At 41.4% G+C, this 17782-nt stretch overlaps 1 protein-coding gene and 1 pseudogene across 1 annotated transcript in view; both read right to left on the bottom strand.

Annotated features, from left to right (window-relative positions):
- Nucleotides 1-17782, bottom strand: part of Saxo1 (stabilizer of axonemal microtubules 1) — a 31644-nt gene that overhangs the window by 11340 nt on the left and 2522 nt on the right. Inside the window, exon 2 of the mRNA XM_055591663.1 lies at nucleotides 12743-12945. Within this exon, the coding sequence (XP_055447638.1) occupies nucleotides 12743-12945 (203 nt within the window). The remainder of the gene's footprint in view (nucleotides 1-12742; nucleotides 12946-17782) is intronic.
- Nucleotides 473-746, bottom strand: LOC129665133 (60S ribosomal protein L7a-like; annotated as a pseudogene).

Here is a 17782-nt window from a genome sequence, read left to right as displayed (position 1 = left end):
AACTAGTCTGAGCACTAGAATTAGTTCTTCTGTGGAAATATGGTAACATTCAGGAATGAAGCTGTCTTTCCCAGTGTTTTCTTTATTAGAAAACTTTGTTACTGCTTCAGTCTCATCTCTTTATTAATCTGCTTCTTCCTCTTAATTTGACTATAGTAAGTCATAGCTGAAAAACTATTCATTTCTACTAAATTCTTTCATTTATTGAAGTATGAGTTTTCAAAACAACCCCGGGCGATCCTTTAGAGTTCAGTGTTTGTTGTAATATCTCCAGAGATTTCATCTTTAAGTCTACTAACATGGGTCTGAACAGGAGTCCTCTCTCAGCTAAGTTGGCTAAAGAATTTTTGATCTTGTTTATCTTTTCAAAATGCCGAGTGTCCATTTCTGAGATCCTTTGTATTGACTTTGATATGCTTTTTTATTATTAGTTTGTAATATATGTATGTACAGAAAACTTAGCCGTGTACATTTAACCTAGTTTAATGGCAAGTTCTTTAGCCTTTGCCTTTTCCAGCTTGGCAATGTGAGCCACAGATTTAGGACCCAGGAAGTTGTCTCCCCATTGCTGGCGGATCTCATCATATCTGTCCTTGTAATAAGTCCTAATAGTTTCCAACCAGCTTAGCCAGAGCACCCTTGTCTTCCAAGTTAACCTGTGTGACGGCAACAGTGGTGCACGTCTTCTTGTGGACCAGCCATCCCAGCTTGGCCTCTCCCTTGATGATGCAGTAGGGGACCCCCATCTTTCAACACAGAGCAGATAGAAAAACCAATGTAGCTCAATGGGGCCTACATCATGGACAATCACCACCTGCTGAGCCTCCTTGTTCTCTACCAAGGTGGTGACTGTGTTGACCCCTGCTCAAAGGACTTAGTTGGGATGAGCTTTCTTCTCATCATGGGCCAGTAGCCTCTTCTTTTTCTCCCGCTTTGTCTGTTTTCTGTACTTATGGGCAAGCTTAAGCAGCGGGTAGCTGTTTGCCCATCCAGGGCCTGGGTGAACTGGTTAATGGCAGGAGGTACTTTGAGCTGCTTATAGTAGCGGGCTATTTGACAAAGTGTGTGAGATCTCTTTGGAGTTGGATATCCTGTCCAATTCCAAAGTTTCTGAGCCTTGTCTTAAACAAAGGATTGACCACCTTTTTGGCTTCCTGTTTCTTCATGACAGCAGGACCCAGGGCCACCTCCTTCCCCTTGGCCTTCTTTCCTGTGGGCAAATTGCTGGGATAGAGGAGACAGTGGCTTTGCTACATTATTTCAGACACAATCATTCCTTTTTTTTTCCTACTGCTTTTGGATTCAGCTTGCCCTTACTTTTGTAAAACCTAGAGATGCAATATCAAGCTATGTGCTTGCTACCTGCCTTCATATAGTAAGCACTCACAGTCACAGAGCTTCCCTGGTAGAATGCTTTTGGCTCTTTCCCACAGATCCTGATGCTGTGTTGCCCACTTTCATTTGATCCCTGAAATTCATTAACTTCTCTAATATCTTTACTAATCCAATGGTTATTCCAGGGTGTCCTGTTTAATCTCCCTGTTCGTAGAGTTGTTCATGTTATTGATTTTTAGTTTTGTTACATTCGAATCTAGTAAAATACAAGATATGCTGGGCATAGTATCCTTTAATCCCAGCACCCTGGAGGCCATGGCAGATCTCTGTGAGTAAAAGGCCAACCTGGTCTACATAGGAAGTTCTAGGCCATTCAGAGCTATGCAGTGAGTCATTGTCTAAAAAATAAAATACATAAATAAAAAGCAAGAGTAAGATTTTTTTTTCTCTTTAATTTTACTTAAGACATCTTCATAGCCTAAAATATGATCTATTTTGAAGAAAGTTCCACACATTTATGTTTGCAGTCACTAAATGGAATAGTCTGTCAATATCTACCGAGTTCATTTGGTATATAGGGTAGTTTAACTCTAAGGTTTCTTTGTGACTTCTTTTGATCTTTCATGTGCATGCATGTGAAAGCTAGAAGTCAATACCTGCTGAATTCCTTTAATGTTCTCCACCTTATTTTCCTTAGGGATGGGGTCTCTCTCACTAAACCTGGAGCTAGCCATTTGAGCTAGAATGATAGGCCAGGGAGGCCCCAGAATTCCCAGCTCACTTTCTTATTTCACCTCACCGGGGCTATGGGCACACACCACTAGGCCTGGCATTTCAGATGGGAGCTGGGGATAGCTGCTACCGTCCTCGTGTCTCAGCGATAAAGCACTTCCTCAGCATGGAGAACTGTTTCTTCCAGGAACATTTTTTTTTCTGTGCTTGAATGATGCTAGGAATCAAGTACAGGATCTTCAGCATGCTCTAACCCTTCCTACCACCGACCTGTGTTTCAAAGCCCCAAAGATGTCTTTCTCAATTCCAGATTGGTTGTCAAGGCCAATATATAGAAATGTAACTGATGTTATGTATTACTCTTCAGGACTGACACCTACCAAACAGACCCCTTGCTTTTTTAAATTTTAGAACTATTATTACAATGGGTATGTGCGCTGTGTGTGTGTGAGCACGTGTGCCATGACAGATGTCGAGGACCAAGGCCAATGCTGTGGAATCGGTTCTCTCCTTCCATCTGTACATGGGATCCAAGGATTAAGCTCGGTCCCCAGATTCGTGTGGCAAGTGCCTTTACCCACTGGGCCATCTCAAAAGCCCTCGCTTAGTTGTTCTATATTTGCTTTATCTTCATACAGGATTATGTTCTCTGAAAATATTATCCTTAATTTAGATTTTTAACTGCATTTTTGTCCTTATTTATTGTGGGGATACATGCAGGACTGAATGCAGATGACAGATGCGGTGTCAGGAGCCTTTCCCTGCTGGGACATTGCATCAGCCCTCTTGACTCGCTTCTAATATACATGTGTTTATTTTATTTGGTTGATTGGATTAGGCTTATTTTGTTTTGTTTCTGTTGAGTTTAGGACAAGTGGGAGGACTGGATTTAATTAATTGACTTTCTGATGTTACACCTCTACTTTACCTTCCTAAAGCAAACTCCCTCACTTTATAATTTGTTGAATAGTTGGCTTTTAAAACTTAGAAGTGAAAATGAGAAAAGTAGCTGAGTGTGATGGCTTATGCCTATAATACCAGCACTTGAGAAGCTGAGGCAGGAGGATTGTTGCAAATTCAAGGCCTGCCAAAACTACATAGTGAGTTCCCGGCCAGCTCAAGACCCTGCCTCAAAAAAAGAAAAAGGAAAAAAAAAATTACCTGTATAAAGACATATATTTACATGGTTATATTTATAACACTATTTATTTTTTCCAGTCTGACAATAATGCATGAATTTCTTCATGTTTATACTGTTTGCATAGTGCCCCTTGAGTATATAGGTAAATTTTTCACAAGATTGGGGTATTTCAGCAATTAATTCTTTAACTGCCCTCTTATTCCTTCTTTTTAGGGACTCCCATTATGAGTATGTTGGTAATCTTGACAGCTTTCTTTGAATCTCTTAGTTTCTGTTTATTTTTTTAAAGTTCTCTTATGTTCAGGTTGAATAATCTCTATTGATTGTCCTTGCTTCATTGATTCTTCTGTCAACTCAAAATTGCTGGTAAACTTCTTAATCTTAAAAAAATGGTGCTTGTCCAACTCTGGATCTTTCATTTTATTATTTATGATTTCTATATAGTGGTACTCCCTAGCTGCTGAATAATTATCACAGTTGCTTTCATTCCCTTAAATATGACTTCTAACCACTCTTTAGATATATTTATAATATTTACTTTCAAATATTTTTCTGTATCTCTAACATCTGGGCTCCCTCAAAGATAGTTTTTCTTGACTGATTTTTGCCTTTGTGCATGACCCTCACATCCCTCTTTCTGATGACTTCTCTCTCCTCCTTCTCCCTTCTCCCCCCTCTCTCCTCCTTTCCTTTTCTCTGTAAAAGCCGCAGTGCCTTAGATAATACATGCTCCCTACATTAGGAGTTCCTGTCTTTCCTGTTTGGGAACTCTTTGCACCCATTCTATAATCTTTTCCTCTGTAGTGCATGGCCATTACTGTGTTGCCTGGGAAGTCAACTTCCTGACATTCATCCTCTGTCACCTAAATACTTAAGCCATGATTGATGGTAAGTTAGACTGAAGCACCTCAAGTCAGCGGAGTGCATCTGTGGGGAGCTAGAGAGTACACAGATCAAGCGGTTTACAAATCCTAACTTGCTTTTTTTTTTTTTTCATGCCTCTGCCGCACAGATATGAGGTCTCACAATGAGCCAGATCACTTGAGTAGATAGAAAGGCCCTTCTGATGGTTCTTGAGAAAGCACACAGCCTGGCTTGCAAGTACAACTTTTCAGATCACCGAGCCTCTCACCCTCTGTGCATCTCCCTGTGAAATTTCTCATCCATCTGCTTATGTTGCTCACCACAATTAAGTCCTGTAAACCTAGGGCTAGTTGCACAGGTTGTTATCTCTGAATGGTTTTCCTATTAAATAACTTCTTTTTTGTCAAAACTCTTTAAACCTCAGATCCTTCTAACAGCATGACTGCCTTTTTTCCTCCTCCAGCCTTCCCTGCCCTAGCAGAGGCACCAGGCAAATGGAACTGGTGGAAGAGGGCGAGCTGACAGAAGAGCCCCAGGATAGATCCCACCAACGCCCCCTGTTTATAAGTCCATCATTTCTCTTGAACAAATGCTCTCAATCTGTCCTGTGCCTTTGGTTGATTTCCAGAGTCTCGCAATAGTTGATTTTACCACCTTGTCAAGGTTTATAGTTGCTTTTGGGGGAAGGGGATCGACTAAGCTTCTGCCACTCCAGAAACCCCCAATATTCTCGACACCCCCCAGGCATACTCCTAAGTTTATTTTAGGCCAATAATACTACCAACTAGCTATTCAAAATTGGCTTCATTCTAATTGAAAATCTAATCTTTCTCCAAGGCCATTAATGGCTCTATCAGCATCTTGAAAGCATTAGGGGCCTTAGCAGGAACCATCTTGCCGAATGAAACCACATGTTCAACCCACCACACGTCAGGCCGCCCTGAGATGCAGCATCTACCTGCAGATACCTTCACACTGCCTTGAGATGCTTACGGGTGGGTAGAACAGAACGTCTCCGGACCTCTCCTCTGATGGATGAAGTGTTATGAAAACAGGTTCCTAAGCTCAAACTTGCCTCATGAGACTCCTGATCACCAACAACATAACTGAAACCACATTATTATTCAGCATCCTGACTTCCTCCACACAGCCACTATTTAAAAAAAAAAAAAAAATCAAACTCCACAAGGCCCTGAAAAACCTCAGAATTCCACATGACAAACTATTCACACACCAGTAAAGCCCTTCAGGGTCAGAGTGTCATGTGGGTAATTGGCAAGAACCTCTTTAAAAGGGATTCCATTCAATAATAATGTCCTAAAAAAAAAAAAGAAAAGAAAAAACTTAGCAAAGCCTAAAACTGAGCATCAAGTAATTACACTCTCAATCTTTTCAATTGCACAGTGTTTTGAAAATGTCACAAATTACAACCAAATGGTGCGGAGCATACTTTATTGGTGGGTTCTCTCCTTTCTTTCTTCTTTCTTTTTCTTTCTTTTACCACAGTAAATGTACTAGTCATTAGTAGAAAAGGAAATTTGAATATTTTTCTTACATAAATAATATAAATAAAACATATAAGCAAAATATAAATGGCATCCATTAAAATGCACATATTTAATTACCTTGGTCTTTGGTTTCTTTCCTTGACAGCCCTATTACTTGACAGACAGTAATATATGGCCAGAAATTATAAAGATTACTGGGGAAAGACTTACTAAAGCAGCAAATTTTCACAAGAGTTAAGTTATTCAAGGGGCAATAAACCAAAAAATGAAGGTAGGGTATGGTGCCTGTTACATGCGGAAAGTGGCTCAGGACTGACTCAAGGGCAGAGTAAATGTCATGGGCCTTCCTCCAACCTCATTCCCGGATCCTGGCTGGGACCCATGGAGTAATTGCAAGGATGGGGGTTTGGATTTAACTGAACACTGACTGTCATCTAGAGCCCTGCAAGCAGTGGTTCAAAACTATTCATTATTTATCCCTTCAAGTACATACCTCTGCTGTGGTTCCCTGTGCTAAAATTCTGGGAATGGGCATAACAAATTTAAAAGCATAGCTTTTAGAAGCTGTGATGTCATCGTGGAAATCAAATAAACTAGTCCCATTTTAAAAAATATAAGTATTTGTTATGGTTTGAATTACACCTTCCACTCCAAATGCAAATGATAAAATTTAATCTCCACTGTAGTGATATGAAGAGGATAGGCCTTTGTAGAAACAATTTGGTCATGAGGGCCCTGTCCTCATGAATGGGATAATCCCTTGAAAGGACTACAGGGAACTCATTCAGACCCTTTATCCCCTTCCTTTCACCTTATAAAGACAACTTGACAAAGTACCATTTTGGAACAAGGATAGGGCTCTCGCCAGACTCTGAACTTACTGATGCTTCAATAACTGACTTCCCAACATCCATCACTGTGAGAAATAACTTACTATTTACACTTGTCTCGGGTTTGCTCTCGCTACAGCATAAATGGATAAGATGGTGTTACTTAAACAAAAGAAATAACTATTATAATGTGGAGACTGCAAACCAGCCCCTGAGTCAACCACATACTCATTTGTTTTTAAACCTAGGAAAACTAGGAATTCAACTTGAAATTCATCTATATGTTGGGGGGTGAGGCTGCCATGGATGCATGCCTGGTCTTGAGCAATCTAACTGATACTTTATTAATTCTATTCCAGTAAGCAAATGGTTGACAGGCCTACAAACTTTAAGGGGAAAAATCAAAGAAAGTAGGACTGTTCCATTTTAATATAAGCCAAGTTTCAACAGTAGAATATTCTATTGTTTTACAGTGGATGGTTTGGGCTGGAACTATATAGACAAAGGAGGTGAATAAGAAAGCTAGAAGTGGAAGAGATCGAAGCCTCACTACTTACTTTTGTAATTTCTGCATATTTATTTTGAGGGGTGAATAGGTTGTTGGGAGCAGCAAAAGAAAAAACACCACAGGACTTTCTCCATCCTTGCTACTACCTAAGAAAAGCCAGGTGTTATCTTTATCCCCAGACCTGTCACTGCACTTGAGCAGGAACGAGAAGACTGAACTGACCAGTCACTTCCTATAACCTCACTGAGACTTACCCACAAGCATATGGAGGAAGGGATCATTTATAGTTAAACATGCTCTATCAGAGGTCCCTACTGCTACCCTCTGCTTACTCCGGTTTTGCTCAGCTGTCCCGCTTTCCCAGGTTCTGAGATAACCTCCGTTTCCACCTTTAGGCAAACACTGGCTGAAACAGAAAATGAGTTCACATCCTAACGAGGCACATGCAACCCCGTGATGTGCTGGGTTGTATTGTGTCCTCCAGAAAGCACCTGCCCACAGTGCTGTGGGGAAGCTATGATCGTTACTAGTACCTGTCAACCTGTCACAACCTAATCCCCTAGGAAGACCATCTCAAGGAGGGAATGCCCAGATCAGATTGGCTCTTTCTGAATTAGGTTAATGTGGGTGTTAAGAGAATGTTACATTACGTGAAGTCATCCAGACTCAGAAAAAGACATGTGTCACATGTTTTTTTTCTTATCTGTGGTTCCTAGCTCCAAATCCTCAGACGTGAGCCTATAACCCGGAAAAGCCATAAAAGCCAGCAGAGGAAAAATTGACCATGAGGGTGGAGAAGAATTATAGAGGGAAAAGAAGAAAGTGGGGAGATATGGGGGGGAGGGCTATAACTTTAATTTAGGGTGGAGAGGGAGATCATTACAAAAGAACATGGAGGAAGGATAGATAACAGGATGCTTGAAAATGTCATAGGGAATCATGGTTTATATTTAGTTAAAATTACATATAATATATAAGTGTATGCACGTTTGTTGATATATGTGCATAAAGTGTGTATGTATGTGTTTGTGTGTGTGTGTGTGTGTACTTTCAACGAAGTTGTACCACTTAAAGAGATAATACACCACCACTGCCAAAAGCCATAGACTATCTAACAAAACCCCAGCCCCAGGCATGAGAAACCTCCTTTTGAGCTGGTTAAGAGTCTCTAAGAGATTCCCAAAGCAATAGAGACTATTTCTGTTTACCTTAGTTGCCTCCTAGAAGTTGAGTCTAAGTCACTGTTGCTGCTGATGCACCCTTTGGACACAGGGCTCAGAGGACTGGAGCTGGAACTGACCTTAAAGCCTCACACACTAGATTTCATAGTATGGGAAGGTGCTATGCAGGCTGTCAAGGGAGGAAAGCAGCCAATATGTGTGTGCTCCCTAATTCATTGTCCCATACCAAGTGGTCAGCCCTGAAATCATTCATATGTAGGTTCATATATATGGATAATATGTATATATCACCAAACAAATTCATCAAGTTGCATTTATGTGTTTGTGTGCCTACATATGACAATAATAGTTAAAGAAAAAGAGACCATGAATTTGAGAGGAAATAGGGAGGATGTGAGAGAAGTTAGAGGTAGGAGATGGAGAAGGAAAATTATGTAATTGTATTTTATTTTTTAATTTGAAAAAAAAAAGCTGGTGCTGGTGGTTCATACCTTTAACCCCAGCATTTAGGGGGCAGAGGCAGACGGATCTTTATGAGTTCAAGGCCAGCCTGGTCTAAATAGTGAGATTCATACATAGACTTGTCTCAAAACACAAAAAATTAAAACAAACTGCAAAAATACAAATAATTTGGATGAAGAGGAAGAGAGAGAAGAGAGAGAGAGAGTGATGCTTCCAGTCTTCCCAAGCCAACAACAATTGAGAAGAAGCCTACACAATAACTAGAGGGGTGCTGGGGTACCCTGAGCATGTGGAGTCACTGCGGGGGGTCCCGGGGAAGCCTCTGACGGCATGTCATTGCAGCCACTAGCTGGAGGAGGGTAGGTACCACAGAGGGAACCACACTGATGGTGAATGTCCTCTGGCAGAAGAGGAAGAAAAGAACCAAACTGAGGAAAGTACTGTAGACTGAAGCAAAGGGGCTTAGGAAGCAGGTGCCAGAACCTGCACAACCACAGGGGAATCGGGAAAGATTTGGCATCTTAAGAACCATAACAGCTGAAGGGACTCACATGAGCTGATGGCAAGCTATCATTTTCTAAGCTCAAACGAAGCTTAGATGTGAGACGAAAGGTCGAAGATATGTTCAAGTGGAGAGTCAAGCCCAGACCTACGGAGGCAGAGCTCTGGGATTCCGCTAGACGAAGCAACAACAAAAGAGAAGGGAGGAAGCTTGAGACACTGGTAACAAGTGGGCTGCAGTGAACTATCGGGGGTGGAGGGGCTACGTGGGCAGGGACGGACAGGCTGAGGGTGGAGAAAAGGCCGAAGTGTCAAGGAACAGAGATTCCAGCAATACCCTGGACTGTCCTCATGTGTGTAGACAGAGCAAGACAGAAAGATAGCATATTAAGGTTTACAAGCCCTTTGCAGGAGGGCCATTTCAGAGTTTAATAACATTCAGAGTGTAGCATGGCAGACGTGACTGTAAAACAGAAAATAGCAAAACAAAAGGGAAGTGAAAGGGCAGGATCCAGGTCACCTCAGGTCAGCTAAGGGACTAAGGAGAGAAGTCCAACCACATGCCCACATGCAGATTCCCTGACAAACAGATTGTAGCCCCTAAGAAAGAGTCTTACATCATCACAGCCACCCACCTCTTCTGCCATCTCCAGCCCACACATTTGACTTGGTGAATAAAAGCAACCCTCTATTACAGCCCACAGAGGACCCAAAGTGTTCCGCATCAACTGTTTAGCTTGTCTTCCTGGGACAACAGGATGCATCACAAGCATGGAGAGCTACTGGTGAAAAACCCGGTTTTTCACTCCTTGACCTCAGGCTTTGTGGCTGTGTGCCACCAAATCCGGGCTGCTACTCTTCCTGCCAAATCCACAGGGCTGCTTCGTTTGTCTCCCCTAAAAGATCAGAGACTGGTTGTTATGCTCCTTCACCATACCTAGTACAAAACAGATACCAAATAAAACAAACATGCATATTTCAAACATTGTCAGGGGAAAAAAAGAAAGAGAACTACTTGGAAGAGGAAGAGGCCCAGTAGGAGAGGGGAGGCATGGACAAGAAAGGGTAACAAAAGAGAGGTGAATGTGTTCAAAGTATATGATGTTCGTGTATGAAAAGCGCCACAGTGAAACTCATTTGTTTATGCAATTAATATATGCTAACAAAAAAAGCAATAATTAAGAGGATTATAAGAGTTTTCACCCCAAAGATATGTTTGAAAAAACTATGCTACCAATTAAAACTGTAGAGATCAGGCTTACTCCATATTGCAGGAGACAGTACTTCAGACTGTGCCTTGCCCTGCTTAACTCCATTTTACAAAGCAGTATCTGAGTCCATTTTGAGTGCAGAGGAAGATGGAGGATGACTCCGCACTCTGTTGTTCCTGTTGACACCACTACCTGTCCAGTACTAACCAAGAAACACAAATGACAACTTTTCCCGAAGAGTTCAAAGACGCCACCTATAAACTTAGCAAGGTAGCCTGGAACACATGAGCACATGGATGTACTAAAACCACATCAGGAGGCTGAAGACATGGCTCCATGGCAAAGAACACTGTCTGCTCCTCCAGGGCACCTGAATTCAGTTCCCATCATCCGCATAATGTGCAGACATATCCTGAATTCAGTTCCCATCATCCGCATAATGTGCAGACATATATGCAGGTAAACAGTTCACATAAAATAAAAGTAAATCTCTTTTTTAAAAAACACATCAGAAAAACAGGCCCAAGAACTTCTCCAACACATGAAGACCAACAAAGTGTAATACCCTCACCTGAACACCAAAAGGAGGAGGATCCATAAGAGTGCAATGACAATGACCCCACAGACATGTCATCTGAACACCCACGATGTCCCTCAAGAGATCCACCAGCAGAGAACTCCCACCTGTCTCCTAGACTTCAAGCTCAGCCTAGTCCCTACTGCTTGATGAGGCCAACTAAATTGCCCCCTCCATCGATCCATCCTGTCTTCCACCAGGACCCAGTCCCACACCTGGCCTCTACTGCCTTGCAAAAGATTCTCTGATTTACAACAGCCTCTGCCTCTGGAGCTTTTGCAGCCATTCTGAAACCTACATATAGAGAGATATAATTGCCAGGTGATGTGTAAGGAATGATCTGAGAGTTCGTAGTTGTAGTTGGATTGGAATAAAAGACACTATGTTTTTCCCTAGCCAGCTTCAAAGGGAAAGCAAGACTAATTGGCCATGTGCAACCAATCAATCCGAAGTAGCTTATGAATTGTTTTTCAATAAATACTAGCACTCTGAAGAAACACAAATATGTCTTGTTTCTGGCATAGCACACTTAGGACAAAACCTTACATGATACAAATAACAATAAATCTTAAAATTAGGAGCTAGAGAGATGGCTCCATGGTTAAGAATACTTTCTGTTCTTCCAAAGAACACGAGTATGGTTCCTAACATCCATGCTGTACAACCACCTGTAATGCCAATTTGAGGAGATACGAAGCCCTTCTGGCTTCCTCAGGCATACCTATACTTGCCTTAGACTCACACATATACATACATACAAATCAAAATTAAATTAAATACATAAATTAAAAGTAAATATATTTGAAATCCTTATACAATACACATACGTAACAAAATGCCACCTCATAAAACCTATAAACAGGTATAATTATTATCTGTCAATTTAAAATAAAGATATTTTTAAAAGAATAAATCAGTATAACATAAAAAAATTTTGACTGGCAAAACTAATTTATGGTATTAATTTACTATGGTATGGTATAATGGGGCAAAAAATGTGGCTCCGTAGCAGGCCACTTGTCTGGCATTTGGGAGGCCCTGGCATCAATCCCCAGCATGGGCAAAAAAAAAAAAAAAAAAAAAAATTCTTTTTAAAAAGCACAATGGTTGTGTTCACTTCTGTAGATAGGAATTTCTTGGTCAAGCACAATGTGTACAGTAAAAATTCATTGATCTGTTTTATCATAATGCACTTACTTTCCTGTATGTATGTTAATTCAAAATTCCTCACAGATGGATAAACTAAACAATCAAATTATAAATTCCTGATTAGCTTAAATTTGAACAGACTCTCCGTTGTAAGATGTAAACAGAAAGCTAAGACAAGGATCATAAAATACATTCCATCAAGTCAAGAGAGTGTGCATGTCTGCCATCTGTGGGGTCTCCGCCAGGACCACGTCAGCTATGCCACACCATCTAGAAGCAGCCATCACAGACCCACTAAAAGAATGGATATGGGGCTGGAGAGGTGGCTCGGTGGTTAAAAGCACTGGCTGCTCTTCCTAGAGGACCCAGGTTCAATTCCCAGCACCCACATGGCAGCTCACAGCTGTTTGTAATTCCAGTTCCAGGGGCTCTGACACCCTCACAGAGACATATGCAGAGAAAACACCAATGCACATAAAAATAAATAACTTATTTTTTTAAAAAATGGATATGACTGTGCTCTTACATAATGTGCCTGTCAACTCTGAACTTTAAATGCTGTAATTATCAATGTGTCCTGAAATCATTTTTTTTTTCAGTTATTGAAAGTTATAGAACCATCCCTTGCTTCCCATCTGTACAAAAACAGGCTGTTGGCAGGATCTGGCTGGCAGGAAGTGGTTTCTTGACCTTTACCCTAGGGTTATGCGCATATAACCACTTCCCCTCTTCAGTCCTCTCACCTTTGTAAGAAGGCAGATACTGTATCTTGTCACCGTGTGGAAACTTACTGTCCCGAGGTTTGACGGGGCCAACTTGACTGCCACGGATGTAGTTGAAGTCTTGTTTATACGTTGAGAGTAAATCCATAGGCTCTTCGCTTGGAATGTACGGTTCACGCTCGTGGAATTTCATTGGCGCTATTTTGTGAAGTCCAAAATCTCTCCTGGGAAAAGACTAAGCACATGTCATTGGGGCCCTTTTTCAGAAAAAGACAGCGTCGTCCACTCATCTCACAATGCCTACTCTACCTGCCTACCTGCTCTTTTCCTCTCATCTATTTTGGGGCATGACACCATAATTCACTTTTGCCCAGGTTTGACCCCTTGGGTGTCAGCCTCCCCTCAAAGCCACAGAGGTCTATCATTTACCAGGAGCAGCCCCTCTACCTCATTGCTTTTTCTTTGCCCTTTGGCCCAGACCCCAACCATTTTTTTACTTGGCTCATGTGACAACCTTCCCCCTGATCTTCCTAGTCCTGTTTCAGTTGCCTTGGTGTATCCAGAGTAAATAAAGATCGGATCAGCTGGCCCACCCGCTTTAAATGTCTTCCAGATAAAACCCAGCTCTCTAGTGCGATATACTAGTTCTCCCAGATCAGTCCCCTGACTTACTCCCCATCCCTGCCCACACAGTACATCAACCATAAGGCTCATTGAGAAGGAAACCTCTTCTGCAGCAGATCCCCTGCCTGCCTTCCATCCAACCCCTTGTGTAAGGCTAACATCTGTTTTTCAGATACAGTCACCTTTCCCTCTGTGTTCTGAGCTTCTACTAACATTTCTCTCCTCTACTCAGCCTTACAGAAAACCCAGACGAGAAAAAAAAAAATGCAATAGAGACACAAAGTCTTCATTTCTTTGCTCTCTGCTGCTGTCAGTGCCCCTGTTATGTCAAAGAGTAAGAAAGCAGTAGAATGGAGAAGACAGAATGCTTTTCACCAAAGCAAAATTTCCTTCCCGAATCATCCTGCAGTCATGACAAGCCCAGGTGGCACCTGCCCATCACCCGGGCAACACCCAGTTGTCCTTCCCACTGTAACAGTTTCCACTGCCCATATCTCCATGCTACCAGAGCCTCAAAAAAAATTAAATTAAATTAAAACTAAAACACTGTTTTTTCCTGAATCGCATTTGGCCCAAGGGGACAAGGGAAAAGCAGATTTTTTTTTTTTTTTTAACCTAAAGGTGCTTGCTTGAACAGCCCTGTCAATGGAAGGGAAAGGTTTCCGGACAGGAAAACATTAGGCTAAACACTAATAAAACCTACTTCCAGGCTGAAACCTGGGGCAGCATTACGGAGCCATGCTTGAGTAGCAAGGGCAACACACTCCACTATAACTTCTGTCTTGCATGAATTATACACAAGGTTGTCGATAAACCCAAAGCAGGTCCTGAGCGTGGAAGCATGAGAATTAGTCTCCTCGGGGCTGCAAGTGGGAAATGGGAGATGCTTCCGTTGCACTCCCATATCACCCTCTAGGTACATCTTGAAATATATCTTAGTAGCAAGAACAGCAACTGCAGCCTTAGCTGCCTTCCCAGTGGCCTCACTGTGGGCTAACAGCAAAGAGAAGCCAAGTGACCCCAGCATCTGGAAGTTGATTATATAAATGGGAATTTTGGAGGAAACAAGCTGACAAAAAGCTAAATAAGAAGCCAAGGGTCAGCTCCACACTTTTACCCTTCTTAGATCAAGGACCCTCATATATAATGATTGCTTAATACTCAACCAATGGCAGCAAGGCACTAGGAGACACTAAGCCTCTATGGGCTGAACAGACTAATGAAAATGCATGAAACCCCATCTAAAAACCAGTTAACCTGAGAGTTAACTTCCTGCTGAAAGTTCACCTTCTGAAGAGAACATACCTAAGGGAAGTTGAAGTTTCTCTAATTCCATGACTAAAGTAGGATTTCTGAGGCCATCTTTACTATGTTCAAGTCATGGCTACCCAGACTGTGGTTCACTATACTTCTGAGAAATAGCAGCAGATAACTGAGGAGCAAAGCCAGATGTCCAAAAGCTTGTATGCTGAGGCCTTCTGCTCCAGAGCCCTATGACTATCTTGAAAAGCCTACCACTTCTCTGAGGTGCCATCTTCCAAGAGTCTCCAGACACTAATAGCTGAAGCAGGCTTAATGCCCCCCCCATCTACTGTTCACTCACAGAAAACTGCTAAGGAATGCTCAAACTCACCAGCTCAAGGGCTGTCCTCAAGCTGTTCCTCAAGACAAAAGCAGACATAAAACTTCTTCCTCACCACGTTTTGGGGAATAGATTATTAAATTTCCTTGCATAAAGAGTTCAAATCTTATTATAAATGTGCACCTATATTTGAATTCACTGACCAGCTACAGAGAAGGTGAATGATTAAGAGGAAGAGAACCCCTTCACCTTCAAGAGAGAGGACTCATTTGTATCTGGCCCAAAAATAGCCACCATGGATTGAGAGTGAGTTTTATCAGAATTTATGTGTTTCCTCATTAGATTTTTATTCCCTGAAACCTGTCATTAACCACAGCATAGTTGCATGTCCCCAATTACACATAAACTTACATCCTTCAAGTTCATGCAAAAGAAAAAATACTTATTTTATTCTTCCCAGAAATTGCTTAAGTTTAACAACATTTTTTTCAACATTCAGTGGCTTCTCCCTGTGGTACATTGTCCCGGTGCTTAGCTTCCCTGTGACTGTGAATAAAAAGAAAAAAGGTCAAAGACCCAAGTTCCCTTTAGGTCGGTAGCTATAAAAGCTGCCCAGCATGGAGAGCCAAGAGTTAAACTAGACTCAAGTCTGGGTTAAAACGGCCCTGCAGAGGAAGTTATAGAAACTTCATTTCAAATCATCTGGCTAAGGCTGAAGAAAGGTGCTGGGCAAGAAGAGGGGAAAAAGGAAAGAGGAAATTACATAATTGCTAACAAAAAAAACATTTGCCTGAAAGTGGGGAATGGAGAAGTTTTACAGGAGCCAAGCAACGCTTACTTTTTTTTTTTTTAGCAGTTTAATATTTATGCAAATTTCAGAATTAATTATAGTAGCCAAGGAATCAACCCCGTTGAAATGGAATCTATCCTAGGAGGAGCCCCTTCTGTTTGCAAAGCAGATCCCTGTCACCCTTCCCCTAAATTGCCCTCTTGAAAACTTCATTCACAGACCATCCCCTCGCCTATGGCTTCAGTCTCCTTTCTGCCAATATTTAAGCTTGCCCCAGTCTTTCCCATAATTAAGACAAAAAAAAATATCTTACAATTTTTTAAAACAAAATACTTCACAGTATATTAAAGCCCATGCCTTTAATCCCAGCACTTGGAAGACAGAGGCAGATCTCTGTAAGTTTGAGGCCAGCCTGGTCTACAGAGAAAGTTCTAGGACAGCCAAGACTACACATAGAAGTCTGTATTGAAAACCAAAAAAATATATATGTTATATTTATATATATATTATATGTTTATATATTTATATAACATATTATAATTTATATTATTTATTTATATATTTATTTTTAATATAAACACACATGCACACACACTCAAGAGACTCTTCTCTCCTGGGCCTCGCCTCATGCCCTCTCTCCTCCAGAAAGAATAAACATAACTTCCGTTCCTCCCACATATTCCCCAACCACCAAATTTGGCTCTATTCCACATAGTAGCCAAGGCATCCTACAGCCAATCTCTGTTTCTCATCCTTAGCCCACTGCATAAATAAATTAACCACGGTGACTATCCTCAGGTTTGTGTTTTGTCATCTTAGCCATCTCCTCTTGAAGGGGTGGGGAGGTACTCTTTGCCTTTAATTCATCATTTCCATATGTAATAATTTAAACTTCCCCAGGTCAAAAGACACCTTCAAAGGTATCATCCTAGGCAGGTTGCAGAGCCTTTTCCAGAACACTAAGAAAGATCCCTCAACAGAAATACAAAGCTTGATCCCAATGGGACATCATCCATGAAGCCAGTAGATGTTCGTACAACCACCCAGGATTCAGATGACACAATACTATCTCCTCCTCTAATCTCAACTCCTCAATTCCTGCTGAGGCAGAAGCCAACATCTGTCACCATTCCATGTAGCCTAGAAGAAACCATGTTTAAGTACTCAAAAGGACTACAGTCAGCCCAGTCAACAGGTTCTGGAGCAGAGCCAGCAGGTGGAAGAAGAAATGGCTCTGGCTGTATTTGCTCCTTCAGTTTCCATAAACTACTTGTGAGTTGCAGCTTCTAGCCGAAAGCAGTCACCAGCCTGTGCCAGATGAGGCAGGTAAAACCAGCCTGTGCCAGATTCTTTTTGGTCAAAAAAAAAGAAGAAGAAGAAAAAGAAAAACACAGAAAAAAAGCAAACATGCGGCAGTCTTGGAAAGGCAGGGACTAAAGCCAACATTCTGTATGTCGCTGGGCCTGGATCCCTGCTTGCCTCACATGCCAAAAGCAGGCTTCTGAACTAAAAATAACTGAGTTAAAATGGAATTTGGGCTGCCACCCAAGACATGAAATTTGCACTTTGAGCCTAGTCAAATTACCTGTCTAATAAACAAACAAACAAAAACATTTTTCAGAGGAATGAATAAAAGGAAAGCAATCAAAACGAAGCATTCACAATACAGTCCAGAACCAACACAAACCTACTTGACACACTGAAGGAAAATGTGACCCATGTACCTCAAGCAGACCAGATGTTGGACATAGCAAAGATCTCAAAGCAGTTTTAACTATGCTTAATGGGAAAAGGCAAAATAAGGTCATAACAAACTAAGAGCTAGAAAATGACACAAGAGAAATAAAAGCTATTATCCAAAGAACCAAATGGAAATTCAAAAAGCTAAAGCCAGGCCTGGTAGTACACCCCTTATCCCCAAATTCCAGCACTTGGAATAAGAATGGGAATCTGGTCATAAGTTTAGGCCAGCCTGGGATACCGAATGAGACCTCCTCTAGATAGATAGATAGATAGATAGATAGATAGATAGATAGATAGATAGATAGATAGATAGATAGATAGA

The sequence above is a fragment of the Psammomys obesus genome, unplaced genomic scaffold (assembly GCF_907164565.1).
Source record: "Psammomys obesus unplaced genomic scaffold, mPsaObe1.curated_primary_1811, whole genome shotgun sequence".
In the NCBI taxonomy this organism is placed as follows: domain Eukaryota; kingdom Metazoa; phylum Chordata; class Mammalia; order Rodentia; family Muridae; genus Psammomys; species Psammomys obesus.
This window is presented reverse-complemented; position numbering and strand designations above follow the sequence as displayed.